Below are 24,202 nucleotides of genomic sequence, written 5' to 3' on the forward strand. Positions count from 1 at the left end.
GTTATTTTTGACTTGTTATCTCTTCTGGCTTCCTCATCATCCATCCAATAAGAAGACCTATTGATTCTATTTCAGAAATAGTTTATACATTTCTCTCCTTTATAATTTCACTTCTGCTGTTAGTTTGAAAGCTGTTCTTTATGTCCTCTTCTTTAATTATTTCCACAGTAATCCAATTTGTCTACTTACCTCCAGTCTTTCTGCTTCTCTCCATCCTCAACATTCCCACTCTAATATACTCTGATTTTTGTTTGTTTGAGAGAGAGAGAGAGAGAGAGAGAGAGAGAACAAGCTGGGGAGAGGGGCAGAGGAGGAGAGAGAGAGAATATTAATCAGGGTCTATGCTCAGCGCAGAACCTGATGCAGGGCTTGATCCCATGACCCTGGGATCACGACCTAAGCCGAAATGAAGAGTCAGATGCTCAACTGACTGAGCCACCCAGGCACCCCTAATATTCTCAGATTCTACAGTCTATGTGGAAGTGACTGAACTCTGGGAAGGAGATGACAATGTCATCTTGGAGTTCAAAATGCTTAAAATATGTAATTCTGAAAATAATTAGATGTGAAATTTCAGTTTAGGATAGCAGATTTTAAAACATTCTGATAGAAAAAGGTGAAACGATACACTAAAGGAATATACACTAGGAATACATTAAAGGAGTATAGCTGAAGAAGGATCGGGGATTCAAAAAATGTAATGCGTCCTAGAGAATTATAATTATTCAAAACAAGGAAGAAAACATCTATTTACCATCGTGATTAAGAGTCAGAAATCTCTGAATTCGAGTGCCAGACTGTGGCTTTGCTTTGTGGATGGGAGTAATTACTCAATAAACCCCTTCAAATATCATCTTTTTGTGTTCTATAAAATAGAGATGAGGTCAGAAGGGTTGAGACAGGAATTAAATATGTTTAATACAAGAAAAAATAAGATTATTAATTAAGAGTTCTAGACACATAATGAAGGGTCAGTAACACTAGCTATTATTTAAAGAAACTACTTATAGGGCCCTCACATTCACCAAGGCTTAAAACAGGTACATGAGATGAAAGCAAGTGCAAATAACCAAAGACAAAAACAACTAACAAAACAAAATAAATAAAAATGGTAAAAAAAAATGAAAGAGGCTAAAGTTCAAAATAAGTTTATTTTCCATAAATTGCTAATTAAAAACAACTCTAATCAGCAAAAGATACACAAAGAATTTAATTCCATGTTCACAGTTGGAAAGGAGGAGGCTGAAAAATTTTGATGATTGGGGAAGAAAAGCAGAAATGCCCAATATCTCTTCTGATTCTACTTTCCCTATCAAAGAGAACCGCTCTTCAAAATACGTATGATGGTATAAACATAAAATTAGAATAAAAGACGCGAGGAACTAAATTGTTAACTATAATGAACTAAAGTACTTCAATATTTTCCAGGCTCAGAAGAGCATGTCTTAAGGGAATTAGAAATAATAAAACTTGTAGACTTTTAATTCCTTTAAGACGTGCTCTTCTGAGCCTGTTCAACTTGATCAACAACTTGATGAAGATGCAAAAGTCATACTGATAAAGTATACTTGTAAAATATATGGATGACACAAAACTAGGACAGAAGTAATGCATGTTAAATAACAGAATCAATCTTTACAAGTATGGTGATATACTGAAACACTGAACACATGACAAATATGAAATGTTAAAGGGGGAGTTTTAATCGCAAAGCTAGCATTCAGTTTACAAAAGCTATTGGACAAAAACAAATACCTGAAGGCTTAATAAATAGCTCATGGGCAGAAGGTCTGGCAGACACAGGTGGGATATGATGGTTTAAAAAAAATGTGCTCTTGGCTACATAAATAGAAGTAAAATACATAAAGGAAAAATATTGTCCTGTTTTCTGTTCTGATAATGGTCACACGGGGCAACATATATATGGAAGGAGAATGGCAAGTTAGATGTTGTACAATTATGGCAACTGGAATGATGAGGGGATTTGAAAACCTATGGAATGCTTCAAGATACATAACTTAGAGGTATATGTAACTGTATTAATCATGCCTTTTTATTTTCTGTATTTCTGATGCTCTGACATCTGAGACCTTGCTGACCCGGGAAAGACTGCCTCTCCCAGGGCTATCCAGTTCCTAGAGACAGTTAAACACCTATCCAAGAGCATGCTCTTCAAATGTAAACCAACCTGTTCAGGGTCCCTACTCTCAACCACTTCCATTTTTTTGGCTTTTGTTTTGTTTTTTGTTTTCTTTGAGAGGAAAGGGTGCAAGTGAGCGAGGGGCAGAGAGAGGAAGAAAGAGAGAGAGAATCCCAGGAGGGGCAGAGAGAGAGAGAGAGAGAGAGAGAGAGAGAAGAGGGGCTCACCCAAAGCAGGGCTCTAACTCACCTAATACGGGGCTCTAGCTAATGAACCGTGAGATTTTGACCTGAGCTGAAGTCAGATGCTTAACCAACTGAGCCACCCAGGCGCCCCACAATCACTTCCTTCTTAAGCTGAGGAGCTATCTCCCTTCCCTAATCATCTCAGGATCATTAGATATATATATATATATCTAATATATATAACACCATTAGAAACCTGTTTACCATGCCTTGTCTGGCCTTTCCTGTAGGAACTACAGTATTCCCCATACTCTCTCTCCTGACTCTAGTGCTACACCATGGGGCCTGGATGGTGTGGTGTGCTCTCTCCTCTTTGGAAACTTTGAGTAACAAACCAGCTTTTCAATTGCAGTCGTCTCCTGATCCGATGAGCTCACCATACCCAAATAACAATAAAACCTACATTTTTAAACAGTAATGATAAAATCTTAAGATCTGGAAGAAATATTTATTTATTATGTTTTCATCTACCAAACATTGAGCACCTATGAGGTGTCAATCACCATTCTAGGTAAAGAACCTAGATTAGAAGAAAAACGCTACCTGAATATATAGGATTGTATTCCCTCTCCTATGGCTTACTTTCTGAATGTACTTATTTAAGTTCCTTCTAAATCATATAATTGATTGATTATACTCAGGAGTAATATTCAAAATATTTACCAGCCGGCATGCTATACCACTAATCATTCAGAAAACTGTTGTCAGCGGTCGAGCTGGAGATAGATGCTGGAGACTCTGAGCCAGGCCCCTTTAGCTGTTGAGCTGTTGGGAGATTTGGGACATCCTGGGGGAGGATGTGAGGTGGTAGTGGGGGTAAGGGTGTTAGCACTGACACATTTCGATATTGGAATCACTGAGATGGCCATCCTCGAACTTTTAAGTTGAATATTTGTCCTGATAATACATCCTTTGGTCTCCTCTTCCGTCTCTTGGCCTTACCAAGTTCCTTCAGCCATTATTTTTTATGAAGTAAATTATAGACTTCACCATATTGGTCATCATGCTCTGAATAATGGCTAGTGTCTTTTTAAAACTGTGCTACTTGGGTAACTGAAGAAGTGGTTACCAGCTCCAAGTGGACTTTCACATCCTGATTTGAACTCTATTTCTATTAGGACCACAAGAACTGTGCTTTGTTTTCAATATCAATAAAGTAAAAATCGAATGTGTCTTTTTACGAAGTGCTTCATTGAAGTAAAAATGATAGAATTCATTCATTCTCTAGCTGGCAAGCAAACTAATTAAAAGATTATCATATATTCCTTAAGCCAGCAAGTCTTTAAATATATTTTAAATTACATTTTGATACTATAATCTTTATTTCCATATTACAAAAGTTAATGTGCTCACTAATCTAAAAAGTTGTGACAATAGACATTTCAGCTAATGTGAATTAGCAGTTCTGCTGAACTTGGAAAAGAAGGGGGCAAAGGCAAAGGACACTATTTGAAGAGTAATGATAATGCAGTCAAAAAGTACAATACTTGGCAAGATTTTATGTTTTCAGGATTAGAAACATTGTTCTACTACTACTAATTTTAATAACAATTGTCTATTACAGTGTTAAGTGTCATCTGATACTGGCAATGAGTTCTTTGATGAAAATTTCCACTAATTATTTTTTCATTAAAAATTAAGCCACCATAATTTATCAAAAATGTTAGCTCTGATTCTTTAATTGAAAGTATATACATATTGATGATTATTTTGAGGCTTAAATGCAATGTTATTTTACTTATTAAATGGAATTTTGTCCAATTTTAAAAGCTGTACAATAGATACTTTATAGCAGATTAAAAAAAACTGTTTATTTTACTTATTTTGAGAGAAAGAGAGAGCACAGGCAGGAGAGGGGCAGAGAGAGAGAGGAGGACAGAGGATCTGAGCCTGACATGGGGCCTGAACTCTTGAAAGGTTAGATCTTGACCTGATTCGAAGTCAGACACTTAACCAACTAAGCCACCCAGGCACTTCTGTACAATAGATATTTCAAACTGTGTTGTAGGTCATTAACAAATGTTATAATTAATCCTTGCTTCAGATATGGGTATCATGCAAAAAAGAAAACACCCTTGTTTACATTTCATTTTAATACCTGAAGCAGCCAATATTTGAAAACTAAAAATATTTTCTAATCAGCCTCTAAAGCTGTATTTCCTGGTGGCTGTAATCATCAAATGCAAGTTTGCCTAAAGGATTTACTTGACCTTCCATAATAAGCTATTAGAGCTTTCAAAGCTAAATTAAAATGGACATCAAATTCCCTTGTGAGACAGAAGTGTCCAATTGTGCAAAAGGATAATAGATCAGATGTATTTGCTAAAACCCAATGAAAATAACAGGTATTTGGTTATAGATGGTGATAGAGAACACTCAGACAAAAGGGCTTTACATCATAGTCTCAGATTCTCTTAGTTGGAAACATACTTTAAATGTTTTCTAACTCCATCGTTCATTTGAATATTGAATTTTATCCATGAGCTCCAGTCTTGTCTGAATACCCACTTGCTCCCAGGCCAGCACATTGCTTCTCTGTATGTTCTTTCAGTTCCTTCACTGGGAGAAACACAAATGCTCATTTTTAAATTCAGAGCCTCTAAGCTGGTGGAGAAAAGCAGGATGCTACCCAGTTTAGAAATGCACTGTTAGCACAGGTTAAGCTTTTCCTTGTTTCATCTAGTGAGTTGGTAGTTGAGGCAAAACTTCCTCTAGAATGATTTCCATTGAATTAAAGCAGTCTTTCTATCTATAGATGACAAAAGAAACTCATTCACGTGGAAAGGTCCTCAGATTTAGTTGTCTCCTTTCCCAGCATTTTAGAAATTCTGCCTATCTTAGTTTAGGGGACCTCTGGGAACCTCAGGAAAAAGTTGCCCTATGAGTTCCACCTCTAGTTTTCAATTTCCTTTATGTTATCAGAATTATAAAATATTCTTTTGGATTACCAGACAGAAGGGAAATCTAGATTTACTTCTTCGAACTGGGTTGAGAGGCTAGTGAGAAAGCCTGGGCCGTTACAATATATGCCATTTTAGAAGACCTGGATTTCTTGTCTTAATTCTACCCCCACGAAGCTTTATAATCCTGAGTGAATCACTGTATTTCTCTGATTTTCAGTTTCCTTTTCTATAAAGTGAGAATGAATATAATTACAATTCAGGATTGCTATAAGAATTAAAGGAAATAATATGGAATGTATAAAAAACGAAAACCCTTTTCTCATTACCTCTTTAAATTTAGCAGCAAAGCCCCTAATGCCTTGATGGGAAGTAGAAGAGTTAACACATGTTTAGAAAATGTGTAGAATTCACATTAGCCAAATGTCATAGCAATTCAGAATAAGCTTTTAAACTTGAGGATTTTGGTTCCTCTCACCTGTCACTCTAAATGCCTCCCAGGAGCCTAGGCAAAAATTGAAGATGGCAGTTTTCTGATAGTGAATAGAATGATAATCAAAACAACAGCTGCCATCACTGTTTGTGAGGTGCCAATCACTGTTCTCAATTGCTTTACATATATATATTCTCTTTCTTGGGATTATGCCTGGGCGGGACTGTTCCTGGATTTGTCTTTTTTCTTATCTGTCCTTTGCTGACTCCCCCCCCCCCCAAAAAAAAAAATCCATGGGTCCTATAATTGATTAAATATTAAAGAACATATTTGGCCTTATTTCTGAAGATCCTTCATGACTGTTCTCTGCTGCTTTGAGGATCGTAATTTGGGTTGTCAACCTGTACTTAGGAAAGAAATTTTGAAGAAAATGTCCTTTGCTTGGCACTTGAGTGAGGAGGGTAAGAATGACCAAATTTCAGTTCTGAATTATTCAACTCATGATGCTTTTTAGTTGAGAATTCTAAAAAAAATGTATATAATCCCTGTGCATGTCTGTTCTCATTATATGTACTTTCAAGTATTTACACTTGTTTTAATACAAACATAACATTCAGTGATCCATCCATTCAAGTAATAATAGAATACTATTGTTTAGATACTATGTAGCTGCAGAGGAATATAGATAGCAGTTAATGTCATGTTCATCACATTTGCCTTGATAAACTAGTTTTTTGAAAGCTACCAAAAACAACAAACAACAAAAACCTTCCTGCTTACTTCTCCTTTTTAATCTTATACTAATACTTTCTTTTACTCTATGTATTTCTTCTTTCACCATTTCCTTTCTTTCTCCACAGATTAAAGAATAAAAGTAATTTTCTTCTTCACATCCTCTCATGCTGATTAATGTTGCTTATATCAGCAAGTCTTAGACTTTTGAAGATGATAGAATTAATGTTTGCTGCATCGAGATAGGATTTTTAGTGCTCTCCATTAAAAAGTGTGACAATGTTTACACACTCTTACATGCTGTTCACTATTTCTGTTTATATTCTAGGGGGATAAAGGAGGCTCTTCATCTCACAAGAGTTTGCAAATTCTATCAGAACATTTTCACAATATCAATATGGAGGACACTGTTCTCATTTTCTTGACAAAATATCAGTGTATGCCCATCGTGCACTTGCAGCTGCGTATCTATTTTGGGCAGTCACTGAAGTTCAAAGACAAGTATGGGCTTCTAATGCTATCCATAAAGTGTTTGGCCTTCTATATCCTCAATAGAAAAATGTATTTTATAAATTCTTACTTTTTATTGTGCACCTTTAAGTAAGGTACCATGTGGATCAATTACCTGAACATCCTGGCTCCAGCAGTTTACATAGAATACGCTCTATGATAAGTGAGTGTCCGTACTCTGAAATTCTAAGTGGCCAAAAAGCTAACAGTTGTATGGTCAGGTGGCCGGCAAAGGGAGACATAACCCTTGACAACCACAATCTCTTATGTCATTTCAGGGTGAAATATGTTAAGAAATAGAACTATAATGTTTAAGAACATATAATGTTGGGAACTATACTCTTTAAGGACTATAATGATGAGAAAGGCATATATGTGGAAAAGCCTCAAAGTTGAGCAGTTGTATTTGAAATCAATCATTTCTAGTTATGGGGTTAGAACTTTAAATCTCTGGTAAAACATTTTCTGTTTGTCAAGGGAGCAATTATATTTTAAGTTTTTCAAAATCATATTTAAATTAACCAACATTGTGTATTTTAATTCATTTTACACACTGGGATAAGTCTACAATTAGTAGGATTTGCTTAGGAACATGATATGATGGTTTTAGAATTATTCTCAATATAAATAATTTATGAACTTTGTACTATCAGCTTTATGGTTTGGAAATAAAAAATGCTATAATAGATAAAAATATATTACATTTCAAATCCTTTTTGAATGATAATTTCTGTTGCCTTGATCATTTATGCTACAAATACTTATTGAGTACCTTCATGATATAGGAGCTGCCATGCCGTGATGAACTGAATATAGTTCCTACCCCAAGGCACTCCCTGCCCAAGGTGTGAGAATGCTGGGTAAATAGACAAATGCCTATCTGGAGTCCTCCATGTGTTTGTGTGCCATTAGTATTATTCACAGAAACAAACATGCTATATTGGGTTGTTAATCACTATATACCATCCCTGCTGCTTACAGCGCATTTTCTCATACACTGTACTTATTAGAACTTCTACCCTAAATTTCCCTGTCAGGAAGCAGAAAGCCTTCAGTAGAAAACAGTGTACCAGTCAAGTGAATGTTCCATCACTATAACATATATGTTTGCAATGTGTTTAAATGGTTTTCCTCCCATTTCCATTACCTTTCTGACTCAGTCTTCATTACCTAGTGCCCACATTATGGTCTCCTTACATGGTCTTTTCCCTCAGCCTCATTACACTCCAGTGCTTCCTGGCACGTAAATTTTATTCTTATTTCAGGTGTACCTAGAGTCCTGTTTCCACAAGTACATTTTCCTGGCCACTCCCAATGACACTTATTTCTCTGAACTGTGGGTTCTTATATCTGTACAGTTTAGTAGTAGGTTATGGAATATCTCATTTTGTTGGAAAATTGTTTTGTGTGCATATTTTGCCTTCCTGATATAGCAAGAAGCTCCTTCTGGACAGAGAGTCATGTCTTATGAACTCTGACTAAACTGTCTAGTAGGTAAGTCTTAGAGTGTCTTGTGAATTTTTTCCTAAATTAGAACCCTCAAAGTATTAGGCATAGTACTGAGCGTCCCATACAAATTCAAAAGTCACATACTGAAAGGCTAAAATACCAACTTGTTCTTATGTCAGTGTATACTAGCTCAATGTAATATTCAAAAGAGTTACTAAGGCAAATTTTTTGATTGAGAGTTACTTACTAAGGCAAATTTTTTGTTGAGAATCATTTGCTCCACCAAAGATGACTCATTATGGAAGAGGTGGGGTTGCATATGGCTCCACATATGAGGAAACCACCAAAACTCATCCACAGACCCCAGAAGATGGTCATCCCCTTCATCTTCTTCTTCAGTTCCTTTGGAGGAAAAAAGATTATTCAATTAATCCCAGTTGCAATGATTGTCTGCCTATCTATATAAATTACCTATTTATCCATCCATCCATCCATCCATCCAATTATATACACACATATATGTACTTAGAAGACACCATTTATACTCTTTTTGATACATATAAGGCTTGAACATGAAATGTAGCAAAGGAAAACCTGTTACTTGGGGAACAACAAGAGACTGTGACAAAGCTCTTTTAAAAGTTTTTCAACATAAGACATAGGTATAAAATCACTGCAAAATGGAAATACACAACCATTCCCAATGACATTAGAACTCTCTTATTGTATTTGTATTAACCTGTAGTTTGGAGGAAATGGAGGGATGAGTAGGAAATTGAATTAAGGGAATACGAGTAAAGAAATGAGTGGCAGAGCTCTAGCAGTAGGTCTTTCTGATATAGGTTGTGACATCATAGTCACAAAGGAATAATTCTATAATGCATTTGGGTTCCTCAATAGCTCTGAGAAGAAGCTACTCAGTATTTAATGAAAAATATGGCATAAACAAGGGGGAAAAAAGGAAATGTAGGAATTGTTATTGGGTAAATGAGAGAAAGCGGAAGGGAAGAAGGGAGAAAGGATGAAAGTGAAGGGAAGAGGCTGAGAAGTGATGAAGTCATAGTAAAACAAGCCAAGCTGGTCCTTGGCGGACTCATGTTTCTCATGCTTGACCTTTTTCTCAAGTTCCTGGAAGTAGACTTTCCATCAAGAAACTCATATTTCTGGGGCACATGGGTGGCTTAGTCGGTTAAGCATAAGACTGTTGATTTCAGCTCAGGTCAGGATCTCACGGGTTCGTGAGATCAGTCCCCCATCTCAGGCTCTGTGCTGACCCTGTGGAGCCTGCTTGGAATTCTCTCTACTTCTCTCTCTGTGTCTCCCCCACTTGCACACATGCTCTCTCTCTCAAAATAAATAAACGTTAACAACAACAAAAAGAAACTCCTATTTCCTTGAGAGTCAGCCCTGTTGTTATTCCTCTGATTTCTTCCTTTTTAGTCATGTTTTATTTCCTCTATTTTCCCTGACCAGCAGTTTAGCTGAGTGTGGGAAATTCCACAGTTTTCTTGAGGGGGATGGGAGTCTCTTTGTTTCTTCATCGAAGCATGACATGAGAGCACTTTAAGGTGCCTCACCACTTTCTCGGCATATCATAAGATGATATTAAGCATCACAAAGTTATGCAACCACACTGAAATTTCAGCCACAACACTGAATCTAATAAACTCCTAGAATATAGAATAGTAGGTTCTTCAAATGATGTCCTCTCTGTGTGGAGAAAATCTTCTCTCATATTTTCAAAAATTTCATTTTTCTGATATGATGGGTTTCCATGGTGCCTTGCAGGCTAAAGATTGAGGGTGCACTGCTGCTCTGACCCAGCCAACCAAGCCGGGTGCCTGTTACTACTGTTCTTCTATTCATTTTTGCAAGAGAAGGAAGGCAGAGTCCATTGGCAGGAAAAGAATCAGGTCCTATGATTTACTGGGCAAAGAAAGTGACTTACTAAAGATAAAGGTGTAGTATGAGGCTGCACACTCATTCTAATTAAAAAATTTTTTTTTAATTTATTTTTGAGAGAGAGAGAGAGAGAGAGAGAGAGAGAAAGTGAAAGAGAGAGAGAGAGAGAGAGAGAGAGAGAGACAGGGTGTGAGTGGGGGAGGGGCAGAGACAGAGGGAGACACAGAATCCAAAGCAGGCTCCAGGCTCTGAGCTGTCAGCACAGAGTCCGATGAGGGGCTCTAACTCATGGACTGCGAGATCATGACCTGAGCCGAAGTTGGACACTTGACTGACTGAGCCACCCAGGAGCCCCTTGTTCTAATTTATATAGGAAGAACAAATATTAGTAATGTAGGATGAATAGAATAACATAATACTTCAACAAGGACAGACTTCAGTTTCACTTTCATATGATTAAATACTTGCTAATATAAAGGAACTTTTTTTCTTCATATGTAAAGGGAACCTTTAAATTTAATGTTTTTGTTCCCTAATTTTTTCCCTCTTCATCGCACACCCATGTTACCATAATATAGTGAAACAAGGATAGCTTTTAGAGTCAGAGAAGTCTTTAGTTTATTTATAGGTTCCAATACATTTGAATTGTGTGATTGTAGGCAAGTCACATAACCCCTTAATGTCTGTATTTATATAGGTAAAAAGATGGATCGCAATACCTATTTTATTCTTTTTGAGAAGAAGTGGTACTATAATCCTGGCACCTATTGGATAATCTAACATGCCTTTTTCCTTTCTTTTTTAATTTCCTACTCTTGTTCTTCTTGTGTCTTTTTCAGGTCTCCTTGAGTTTCGTTTTATTTTTTTCACAATGATACTGCATTAGAGTGTGGGGGAAGGTGTCACCTGCATGTTATGTGGCAGATGCCAAGACCAAGGCATCATAATTAACTGACTGGCCTGATTAATGAGTCACCAGCTTCGGGTTTCTAAGTGATTATTTTACAGCTCGGGGAAGACTTCTAGAGAGGAATGCAAAGGAATGGGAATATGGAGTCAGGGTTTAGAATCTCTGATGACCCCAATCATTGCAGGGTTTTGAGTACTGCTACCTTTAGGTGATAAATATGGTGGCCCTGGTGAAGAAACATTTGTTACATGTGACTGGTGATGCTTAAATACATGTTTTGTTTGTTTGTTTCGTTTTTGTTTTTGTTTTTGGACACGAGGATGATGTCATATAGTTTCACCACAATTAAACATCTCTACTTACATCCAAGAGACTCTCCTCTTGCTTAGCATTTTGTATGTCCTCAGGATACCATATTAGCGAAGATTACAATCAGTTACTTATTGCAGTTTTACTGTCCCACACTGAAAAAAGGCATAAGTCTCTTGGGGTTTCCCAGTAATCAGTTTGTTCCTGGCTTCCACCTCCTCTGGATACAGTGAATGTGGGTAGAGGGAGATGAGATTTCCTAGATTATGAAAAGTCACTCCTCCTACTGCTTTAAATCTCTATTCCCTGTCCCCTGTAACTCCTATCTCTCCTGCACCTTTCTTGTCATCTCCCCTTTGCTCCTTTTTCTACCTGGACTTTACACAAAGTTTATTTATCAGGACAGTGGAAAAGTAGCTTTGGAAAGATAGCTCAGGCGTTTGTTGTTCTTTCCTGAATACCATGGTGAAATCTGCTATTGAAATATTTATACATTTGAATCATGCAGGTATTAGACAAATGATGTCTGCCTTTTGATAGATTTATATAAATTCATAGTAGGCATAAATATATGCCTTTCCCTTTTTCTTTATAACTCTTTCTTATCTGATTTCACTTAATCCTACTTTGGGTATATTTTATGTCAGAATTATATTGAGAATAAATGTCTATTGCTTATTACTTTAAACATTACGATAAAAAGCAGTTGAAACATAGCTGTGATGGGCTGTCCTGGGCTCTAGCCACCCTTTTATCTCCTGACTTTTGCCCACCTTTGTTAGAACTGGAGAAAGAGAGAACTAGAAGTCAAATTCCCCAACTTTAAGTGTCATTTCTTAAATTGTTACAAAACTATGCTGAAATCTAATAAAGTTAGTGCAAATCATTATTTATTTTGTATCTATTTAAATAACTTATCTTTCAGTATTTTATCTTCAATTTTTCCTGCCATGATATTTAAAATCATCACTGATTGAGACTCTACCTTTTGTCAAGCATTGTGTTAACTGTTTTTTTTATAAGCACCATCTCATTTAATTCTCACTACAACCTTATGAGGTAAGGGCTACTACTAACTCTATTCTTCAAATAAGGAAACTGATATTTGGAAAGGTGAAATAATTTGTCCCAAGTCACTGACAAGGTTGGTACAGAAGCCAGTTTCTTACATTTTTATTGTGACATTTTTATTGTGAGGTGTGGGAAGTGCTCAAGTAAGGAAAGAGGACAAATATTTCAGAAACAAAAAGGAAGGAGAGCAACTGCCTAGAGACATTCTTTAGCATTCAGCATTGGACAAAAAATTGAGTTGCCAGAAGTGTTGGTTTGTTTTTTTTTTTTTAATTTCTGTTTTGGGAAAGAAAGATTTTAATTATTCTTAGTATTTTAGAGTGATTTTCTTTCACAACACAACATGGTCACATTTTGGTCTCTGACCTATAAATTCTTTTTGTTTTAATTTAGAAATTTATTTTATTTATTTATTTTTATAATTCATTGTCAAGTTAGTTAACATACAGTGTAGTTTTGGCTTCAGGGGTGGATTCCAGTGATCCATCACTTACCTACAACACCCAGTGCTCATCCCAACAAGTGCCCTCCTCAATGCCCATCATCCATTTTCCCTTCTCCCCCACCCCCCAACCCTGATCAACCCTCAGTTTGTTTTCTGCATAAGACTCTCTTATGGTTTGCCTTCCTCTCTGTTTGTAACTTATTTTTCTTTCCCTTCCCCTATGGTCTTCTGTTAAGTTTCTCAAATTCCACATATGAGTGAAAACATATGGTATCTGTCTTTCTCTGACTGACTTATTTCACTTAGCATAATACCTTCCAGTTCTATATATATATATAGATATATATCTATATCTATATCTATATCACATCTTCTAATCCGTTCATCATTTGATGGAAATTTGGGATTTTTCCATAATGGGCTCTAAATTCTAACCCAGATAAACAACTCCAAATTCAGAGCCCTTAACTATCATTTATTGACCAAATTTGGATTTTAGAAATAAGATCATCATTTACGAATTCGATATAATATTGCTCTTCACATTGTTAATTAATTCTGTAATATAGTTAGAATTTACCAAGACTGCTGGTTCTCCATGATCTGGGGAAATATACAAACCTAAAGTATCTATAGATAAGGGGAAGGAACCTTTTGCCATTCAGCTTCCTTTATCAAGAATTGCCAATTAAATATTAAAAATGCAATTTATCTAATGCATAAGACTTGGGCTCTGCCTGATCTAAGGTTAAGACTGTTTTTTGCACTTAACTAGCTGTATGACCTTAGGCCCCTCTAAGTTTCTATGTTCTTATCTAGAAACAGGGTAACATAATCTTTAACTCCTAGGATTCATTGAGAAGGTACATGAAAAGTGATTAGCTAAGTACCTAGAATGTGGTGCTGCTCACTAGAAGGGAACTATGATTTTATTTCCTTAATCTCTTTACTTCTCAAAAAATCCACAAATGCTTCGAAAACTAAATATATATCAAACAAGATGGAACCTCTTCCTGAAAGAAAGTCTTACTATTATGATAGTGCTATTTTTCTCCTTCCCTTTGAGATTGAATAAAATAGAATTTTTAATAGGATAAGGAATTACATATTTAGAAAGACAATATAATTCAATTAAACTTTACAATATCTAATTTTTGAAAGATTAGGAGTATTAAACTTTACATCTGTTCCCACTAAAAAATGACTTTATTGGTTTTAGATAAGCCTAGCTAAGTTGCGTGGAAGCTTTCATATCATATGCAGATAACAAGATCCCTTCAAGCCTTGGCCTTAGCTTTCTCCTGTGTTCTACTTTCTTTGGCTTAAGTAGTGGCCATTCTTACTGTGAGCTGTGGGAAATGCCCACGTAGGGGAAAAGGACAAATATTTCAGAAACAAAAAGGAAGGAGAGCAATGGCTAGAGTCAATCTTTCACATTCAGCATTAGGCAAAAAAATAAGTTGCCAGAAGTGTTTTCTTATTTCTATTTCTATTATGTTTGGGAAAGAAAGTTTCTAGTTATTCTTAATATTTAGAGTGAATTTCTTTCACAATGCAATGTGGTAAAATTTTATTCTCTGACCTTGTTTCATATAAATACTAATAGTTAAATGGGATTTTACTTTCAGTCAATCATTTGTTCATTAATTCATTTTCAGTAGTCATTGTTCTAGTTGCTGGTGTTACAACAGTGAAGACTTCATGGAGTGCTCATTTTAGTAAGGGAAGAGATGCAACAGATAAATAACTTAAAGACAAAGTACACCCACTCATGATAAAACTCTTAGCAATCTAGGAATAGAAGGAGATCCTTTAGCTAATAAAGAGTGTCTACAAACTAGTCTGATGAAAGAATTCCCCTTGAGAATAGGGAAAAAAAAAACTACTGAAAGATTTCCCCTGACGTCAGGAATAAGACATGTGTCATCATCACCACTTTTACTTAATGTTGTACTGGAGAGCTAACCTAGTGCAATATAGGTAAGGAAAAAAATTCACAAGGCTCAGAAATGAGGAAGGACCGTTTTAGTATCCAAAATTTTATATGATTGTATAAATAGAAAATTTTAAAAAAGCCTACAAAGTACAGAATTAATAAGTGAACATAGCAAGGTTGCTGGATACAAGATCAGTACACAATTTAATTGTATTTTTACATACCATCAACAAAGAAATGCAAAATGAAATAAAAAACAAGACACCATTTGATATTGCATCAAAAAGCCCCACTAAGGAATGAATCTAAAAACAGTAAAAGTTTTATCAAGTGCAATTAAAGGTGACCTAAAGGCATTCAAAGATTGGAAGACTCAACATTTAGGATGGCATTTCTACACAAATTAATAGATTTAATGCAATCTTAATAAAAACTCTACTAATTTCTTTGTGGACATTGGTAAGCTGATTCTAAAAAGTTATATGAAAATGCACAGGGCCAAGAATTTCCAAGGCAATCTTGGAGAAGATGAGCAAAACTAGATATTAGTATTAAGTCTATTAGTATTAGTATTTATTAGCAGAAATTAGTATTAATTACAAAGGTACAGTAAACAAGATCGTGTGACGTACACAAATAGATCCAATGAACAGGAGAGTGTAGAGTCCACATATATGGTTATATATGACAATGATGACACTATGGTGGAGTGGGGAAAGGATGGCCACTTAATACTTGCTGCCAATTAGATATCTTTGTGGAAAAAAGAAGGTATCTTGACCTCTATCTCATACATACAAAAAAATCAACTCCAGATGGATTTCAGATTTGTAAGTTGTAAGAACATAGAAGCATATTTTTATGATTTTATAGTATGCAAAAATATCTTTAAAAAGACACAAAAAATCGACCATACAGAAACAAAAAGATGAACTAGGCTACATTAAGTATTTTTGGTCATCAAAAAACACCATTAGGAATGTGAAAAGAAACCTGAAAAATAGGAGAATGTATATTTGCAACATACGTAACTGACGAAGGGCTCATTAAGAATGTATAAAGAGGGGCGCCTGGGTGGCGCAGTCGGTTAAGCGTCCGACTTCAGCCAGGTCACAATCTCGCGGCCCGTGAGTTCGAGCCCCGCGTCAGGCTCTGGGCTGATGGCTCAGAGCCTGGAGCCTGTTTCCGATTCTGTGTCTCCCTCTCTCTCTGCCCCTCCCCCGTTCATGCTCTGTCTCTCTCTGTCCCAAAAATAAATAAAAAACGTTGAAAAAAAATTTTTTAAGAATGTATAAAGAAGAAAAAGAAAAAAATAATACATAAAGAATTTCTACAAATCAACAAGAAAAAGCAAGTAACCTAACAGAAAAAAAATCTCAAATAATTCACAAAAGACGATCTCCAAATGGCCAATAAATATATGAAATAAGCTCAATGTTACTGCTCATGAAAGAAATGTACATTAAAACCATAAAATATCTCTATGTGCTCACCAGAAAGGCTAAATTTAAAAAGATGAACAATATCAAATGTTAGTGAGAATGTGGAGTAACAAGAAAACTCATACACTGTTGGGAATGAAAATCAGTACAACCATTTTGAAAAGCTGTCATTTTTCTACTAAAGTTGGCCATAAGTGTGCTATATAACTAAAAATTCTACCCCTAGTTGATAACCAACAGAAAAAAAAATAGTTATGATCTCTGAAGGATAGGTACAAAAGTGTTCTTAACATGATTAGTCAAAAAAAGCCAAAAACTAGGAAAAAAAACCCCAACATCTACATTGGAAAGGAATGGAATAAGGAAATTTTGATATATTCAAACAATGGAATGCTATAAAGCAATGAAAATGAAAGAATTACAACTATACACAATAATATCTGTAAAACCAGAATGATATTGAACAGGGACACCTGGGTGGCTCAGTCACTTAAAACAAGCTGGATACAGAAGGCTGATACTGTATGATTCCTTTTACACACATCTCAAAGCCATGCAAAATAGTTTATGATATTAGAAGCCAGGATAGTGGTTTTCTTTGAGAGAGGCTAGTGACTGTGAGGAAGCACAAGGTAGGTGGGTGCGGGGATTCTGGTAGTATTCTCTCTCTTGATTTGCGCTGGTTTCTTAAAATTCATTGAGCACCACATTTACTACTTATTGCACTTTTATATATGTAAGTTATGCTTCAGTAGAAAAGGAAGGCCATTATATAATAACATGATGAATAAATGTTCAAACCATAAACATTTTGTAAAGGTTAAAAAATGCTATCTTAAGGGGGCGCCTGGGTGGCTCAGTTGGTTAAGCATCCAACTTTGGCTCAGGTTATAATCTCACAGTTCTTGGGTTTGAGCCCCACGTCGGACTCTGCGCTGGCACCTGAGAGCCTGGAGCCTGCTTCAGATTCTGTCTCCCCCTCTCTCTCTGCCCTTCCCCCACTCGCACTCTGTCTCTCTCAAAAATAAATCAATAAACATTAAGAAAATGATATGCTAAATTGAATTGAATAATATGAGGAACATAGAATAGGACAGAGACATGGAATGTAGGAAGATGTAAGAAAAGGTGTCACAAAATTTATTTATTTATATTTATTTATTTATTATTTTAAATTTATTTAATTAAATTCAAGCTAGTTAAAATACAGTGTAATATTGATTTCAGGAGTAGAACCCAGAGATTCATCACTAACATAGAACACCCAGTGCTCATCCCAACAAGTGCCCTCCTTAATGCCCATCATCCATTTAGCCCATTCCCTACCCCCCTCCCCTCCAGCATCCCTCAGTTTGTTCCCTGTATTTAAGAATCTGTTATGGTTTGCCTTCCTCTCTGTTTTTATCTTATTTTTAAATACAGTAGTCAGAGAGGCCGTTGAGAGTAATTAACCGCCTTTTTCTTACCTGTATGGTAAAATTTTCCTGAAAATCCAAGGTTGAACGTAAAATTTGTGATTTGTGCACGCAAAAGATTCTGAGTGTCAAGCAGGGCCTGAAATACATAATTAAAAAACAAAAATCGGGTTAGAAAATGTCATTGAGAAGTTTTAAAAGATATCTTCCTTTTGCATTCAAAGGGTAAAACTACTCCTTTATACATGAGAGAATTAAATGATGGAAAGTAGTGTCTTTACCAATCTACAACCAGAGAGATGCTTTCAAGATAACATAAACATATACACATATTTATCCTTCAGCTTGCAATAAATTAGCAAAAAGTGTCAGCTAGAAAAAGGAAGTTACATGAAAAGTTTATTCTGCATGTATTAAAGGAACTGTTATCTAGTACATAAAATATATCTCCTTTCATTTCTCAGGGACATAGATCACCAATTGTCAAAAGAAGGACACTCTTTAAGTGAAACTATGCAAGAACATATGTTGAAAGGAAACATTGTTATTTCTCGGATATGCCTTTGGTCTTCAAAATCCAAGACTTTTCAATCTTTAAGTCTTAGATTCCCACAAGGCAGTGATTGTTCTTCAAAAGAGGATATCATGATAAAGTAAATCTCTAATTCGGCCTTTCATTAAAAAACAAACAAATAAACAAACAGCCCTACTTTTGAAGGTAAAACTTTTTAAAACAGAGTTTTAATTATTACATCTTATAAAGTATTTACCATGCTACGAATTAAAAAAAAAAATTTAAGGCTATTTATATTGAGAGAGATAGAGACAGTGTGAGCAGGGGAGGAGCAGAGAGAGAGGGAGAGAAGGAAAATCCCAAGCAGGCTCTGAACTGTCAGGACAGAGCCCGATGTGGGACTCAAACTCATGAAATCATGAGATCATGACCTGAACTGAAACCGAGAATTGGATGCTTAACTGACTGAACCACTCAGGCACCCTCATGCTATGAATTTTTAATGGACTTCTTTTCTTTCTGCTCCTTCTTTTCTTCCTCATTATTTAAATTCCTATTCTTATATTTCTTTTCTCCCTGCCACCCTCCCTACACAGACAACTAGGCAGAAAGTAACACTATAGACTAGATTTGTGAAAGATCTTAGTTAATAACTTTTTTTACACACGAGGAAACTGAGGAGAAATGAGTTGCCCATGTTCACAGGTAAAATTAGTGGTAAATTGTAGACTAAGGATATAGATTGCCTGATTCCATATTAGGTACCCCTCTTCCCACTTTCCATAGTTACAACTGGGTCCACAATAAAATCTTATTTTAGCAGCATAGCTGACACCTGGAAGCCTTGCCCCATCATGTTCAAGGTCTCGGTCTTTATTGGGGAGCTAAATAGATACACCTTTTATTCAGAGATTATCCCTTATCTGTGGACATAAGTGATTCTCCTTATTGTGTAGAAACAGAGGAAGAGGACTTCTGAATCTCTATTTAAATTCGTCTGGCCAATGGTAATTTTCCAAAATTTAGGTATCCAAGTCTTCTTTTTCTATCACTGCTGTGTTTACATGAACAATTTACTTTGACTGAACAACTGAACCATAAAATATGTGGGTCCTGAGGGCACTCAAAGATAGAAGACATGTTTGTTTGTGGATTTCCACACCTAAGTATAGAAACAAAGGGTTAATGATGGCAATGTCATTAGGGACAGGTTAGATTCTGTCATTGCAAGGCCTGGGCATGGGTTGGGCAGGGAAAGGAGAATTTGGCCAGCTCAGCAGTGACAAAATGAGTAATGGGACACAGAATCTTATTGTGTAAAGGGGTGGGGAGTGGTGCTGCCTGGATGTAGGGTGTGAGACTTTCTCATTCTGTCCTTATGGAAGGAACATAAGGTATAGAATAGGAAGGTATGGATTTATTTATTTATTTATTTATTTATTCACTTATTTAAAGTTTATTTATATATTTTGAGAGAGAGAGGGCACGAACTGTGAGATCATGACCTGAGCTGAAACCAAGAGTTGGACGCTTAACTGACTGAGCCACCCAGGTGCCCCAGAAGGTATGGATTTAAATGCCAGCTCAGGGACTTATCGTGAAGTCATGTAAGACTTGGGAGTCAGATTCCCTCAGCTGAAATTCTGGATCTGTCTCTATTCAGTATTGGGCATGCTGTTAACATTTTTAGACCTCAGACTCATCACATGTAAAGTATGAATAATAATAATTACCTCAAAGCACAGTTGTGAGGGTTACATGCTTTTATGCTCTTGACATAGTTACTGGCATATAATAGGTGGTCAACAATGATTAGTTCCTGCTCCTGTCTTATTGCTGCTGCTACTATCAGTACTATTAATAAGATTGTTGTTATTGTTAGTGATGTTAGACAATTTATATTCTCTGAAATTTTCTCTTCATTTGTTAGAGTGGAGATAATTATCTAACTCACAAAGTTGTGATGAGGATTCTAAAAGGGATAATATATGTAGGAGTGCTTGATAAGCTTTTTAAAAAAGTGGCCTAAAGTATTAGGTGTTGATATAGTTATCAGCAATTATATATTTTATGTATATCATTATATGTTACTAATAATTATGTCATATATTTGTCTCATTACTTAAAAGTTGTTTTCCTCATTTCTCATTTTATTTGTCTTCAGTCTCCTCTAGGCTTCCCTCTTCCCTTCTTTTTCATTTCTTCTCCCCATTTGAATATTCTAGCTAGCTCTTATTATTGTTCCTTCCCGTTAGATCTTTTATCCATCTTACTTACTTCATTTTACTCACTTTATTCAATGGTTAAAGTATAGATTTGAAATCCATTTTAAAATAATTTCTTATGTGTTCAATGCTTTAACCTTAAAGTTGGAAGTTTTTTTTTTTTTGTCTCTTTGAAAAAGTCCTCAGCTAACCTTGAGCTTTGCTATATGACCCTTGATTGCCTTTTAAAACTAATCTTTACAATACTTGATAAGAAAGTAAACAAACAAACAAACCTAGCTTGTTCTCTGGCCTTTGAAGCTAAATAATGTACCTGTGAACTAACCTCTAAATCAACTAGAATACGTTGATTCAAATTATTGAACTAGCCATGATTATGCAGATTTGAGTTGGCATTTTACACATTTATCTGACATTCTAGAAACAAACACTAAAACACATAAAAGATATACTGAAACAGACAGTAGATACTACCATTATGCCTATATCTGGGGAAGAGGGAACTTTATTTCTAGAGGATATTTTATATACTTAAGATAAGCCATAATATTTCTTATCTCTTATACTATTGTTTTTAGAAGCCAGATTTGGGGGGGGGTATATGAAAACAATGTTATATGTTCATCCATTATTCCATCCTTTCAAAATAGGCTTCTGAAGTGCTAGAAGCTAGAACACCCAGCAATGTTCTTAGATTATATTCTTTTCATTGAACTCTTCATTGCTAGAATGATTTTATTCAGCATTAGTCTTTTTAAAACTGAGCTAGTCTATTATTACTATGAACAAAGTATTATAAAAATATAAATGATTTTTTGCTTTATTCTCTATGTGCAACATGTCAAAAATGCTGTGATAATATCTAAAAGTATAATCATGATAAGCCAAATCAGTGTTCTCATATCAAATTCAGAAAACCAAATGCATTTGGGCAGGCAAACCCTCTCATGTGTAGAGTATGTTGGTCACGGAGGAGGTAAAGAATCACAACCACCTGCAGAGGTACCATTCAGTGGTCTCCTCCAATCCAAGAACCCTAGGAAAAGATTTCTATTGTCAGAAATAGTCTGATTATTGAAAAATGGTACTTGTATTTTTAACTGTTCCAAACTTTGTATATAATTAGCAAGGTAATTTACAATGCCAGGCATCAGTAATTACTTTTAAAATAACACATTACTAACCTTACACCTAAAGGAGCTAGAAAAAGAACAGCAAATAAAGCCTATGCCAGCAGAAGAAGGGAAATAACAAAGATTAGAGCAGAAATGAATGATATATAAACAACAACAACAACAACAACAAAACCAGTAGAGGGGTGCCTTGGTGGCTCTGTTGGTTAAGCATCTGGCTTTGGCTAAGGTCATGACCTTGCAGTTTGTGAGTTTGAGCCCCACATTGGGCTCTGCGCTGACAAATCTCAGAGCCTGCAGCCTGCTTCAGATTCTGTGTCTCCTTCTCTCTCTCTCTGTCCCTCCCCTGCTCACACTTTGTCTCTCTCTCTCTCTCAAAAATGAATAAACTTCAAACAAACAAACAAACAAACAAACAAACAGTAGAACAGATCAACAAAACTAAGACCTGGTTCTTGGAAAGATTTAACACAATTGATAAACCCCTAGCCAGACTTATCAAAAAGAAAGGGAAAGGACCCAAACAGATAAAATCACAAATGAAAAAGAGATCACAACCAACACCATAGAAATACAAACAATTATAAGACAATACTATGAAATATTATATGCCAACAAAACTGGGAAATCTGGAAGAAATGGACAAATTCCTAGAAACATACACGCTACCAAGACTGAAACAGGAAGAAATAGAACATTTGACAGACCCATTATCAGCAAAGAAATTGACTCAGTAATCAAAAATCTCCCAACAAATCTGTGCCAAAAGGTTTCCCAGGGGAATTCTACCAGACATTTAAACAAGAGTTAATACCTATTCTCAAACTGTTCAAAAAAATAGAAATGGAAGGAAAGCTTCCAAACTCATTCTATGAGGCCAGCATTACCTTGATTCCAAAACCAGACAAAGACCCCTCTAAAAAGGAGAATTATAGGCCAATATCCCTGATGAGCCTGGATGCAAAAATTCTCAAAAAGATACTAGCAAATTGAATCCACTAGTACATTAAGAATTATTCACCATGATCAAGTGAGATTTATTCCTGGGCTGCAGGGCTGGCTCAGTATTCACAAATCAATGTGATATACCACATTACTAAAAGAAAGGATAAGAATAATATGATCTTATCAATAGATGAAGAAAAAGCATTTGACAAAATACAGCATCGTTTCTTGATAAAAATCCTCAAGAAAGTAGGGATAGAAAGAATATACCTCAACATCATAAAGGCCATATATGAAAAACTCACAAATAACATCATACTCAACGGGGGGAAACTGAAAGCTTTCCCCCTAAGGTGAGGAACATGACAGGGATGTCCATTCTCATCACTGTTATTGAACATAATACTGGAAGTACTAGCCACAGCAATCAGACAACAAAAATAAATAAAAGGCATACAAATTGGGAAAAATGAAGTAAAACTCTCACTCTTCACAGATGACATGATATTTTTATGTGGGAAACCCAAAAGAGTCCAACAGAAAACTGCTAGAACTGATACGTGAATTCAGCAAAGTTGCAAGATATAAAATCAATGTACAGATCGGTTGCATTTCTAGACACCAATAATGAAGCAGCAGAAAGAGATATCAAGAAATCGATCCCATTTACAATTGCACCCAAAACTGGGAGATACCAAGGAATAAACCTCACCAAAGAGGTATGCTGAAAACTATAGAAAGCTTAATGAAAGAAATTGAAGAAGACACAAAGAAATAGAAAAGCATGCCATGTTCATGGATTGGAAGAACAAATATCGTTAAAATGTCGATAGTACCCAAAGCAGTCTACACATTCAGTGCAATCCCTATCAAAATAACACCAGCATTCTTCATAGAGCTAGAACAAACAATTCTAAAATTTGTATGGAACCACAAAAGACCCCGAATAGCCGAGGTAATGTTTAAAAGGAAATCCAAAGATGGAGGCATCACAATTCCAGACTTCAAGCTGTATTACAAAGCTGTAATCATCAAACAAAAGGGTACTGGCACAAAACTAGAGCCAGAGATCAATGGAACAGAATAGAGAACCCAGAAATGGACTCACGAATGTATGGCCAACTAATCTTCAACAAAGCAGGAAAGAATATCCAATGGGAAAGAGTCTTCACAAATGGTATTGGCAAAACGGGACAACAACGTGCAGAAGAATGAACCTGGACCACTTTCTTACACCATACACAAAAATGTATTCAAAATGGATGGAAGACCTAAATGTAAGACAGAAAACCATCAAAATCCTAGAGGAGGAAACAGGCACCAACCTCTTTGACTTTGGTTGCAGCAGCTTCTTACTAGACATGCCTCTGGAGGCAAGGGAAACAAAAACAAAAATGAACTATTGGGACCTCATCAAGATAAAAAGCTTCTGCACAGCAAAGGAAACAATCAACAAAACTAAAAGGCAACTTTTAGAATGGGAGAAGATATTTTCAAATCACGTATCAGATAAAGGGTTAGTATCCAAAAATCTGTAAAGAAATTA

General features: G+C 35.8%; 1 protein-coding gene across 1 annotated transcript in view; it reads right to left on the minus strand.

Annotated features, from left to right (window-relative positions):
* NDST3 (N-deacetylase and N-sulfotransferase 3) overlaps positions 1-24,202 on the minus strand; it is a 184,220-nt gene that overhangs the window by 104,863 nt on the left and 55,155 nt on the right. The window contains 2 exon segments of the mRNA XM_043569644.1: positions 8,657-8,811; positions 17,891-17,978. Of these exon segments, the coding sequence (XP_043425579.1) occupies positions 8,657-8,811; positions 17,891-17,978 (243 nt within the window).

The sequence above is a fragment of the Prionailurus bengalensis genome, chromosome B1, assembly GCF_016509475.1.
Source record: "Prionailurus bengalensis isolate Pbe53 chromosome B1, Fcat_Pben_1.1_paternal_pri, whole genome shotgun sequence".
In the NCBI taxonomy this organism is placed as follows: Eukaryota; Metazoa; Chordata; class Mammalia; order Carnivora; family Felidae; genus Prionailurus; species Prionailurus bengalensis.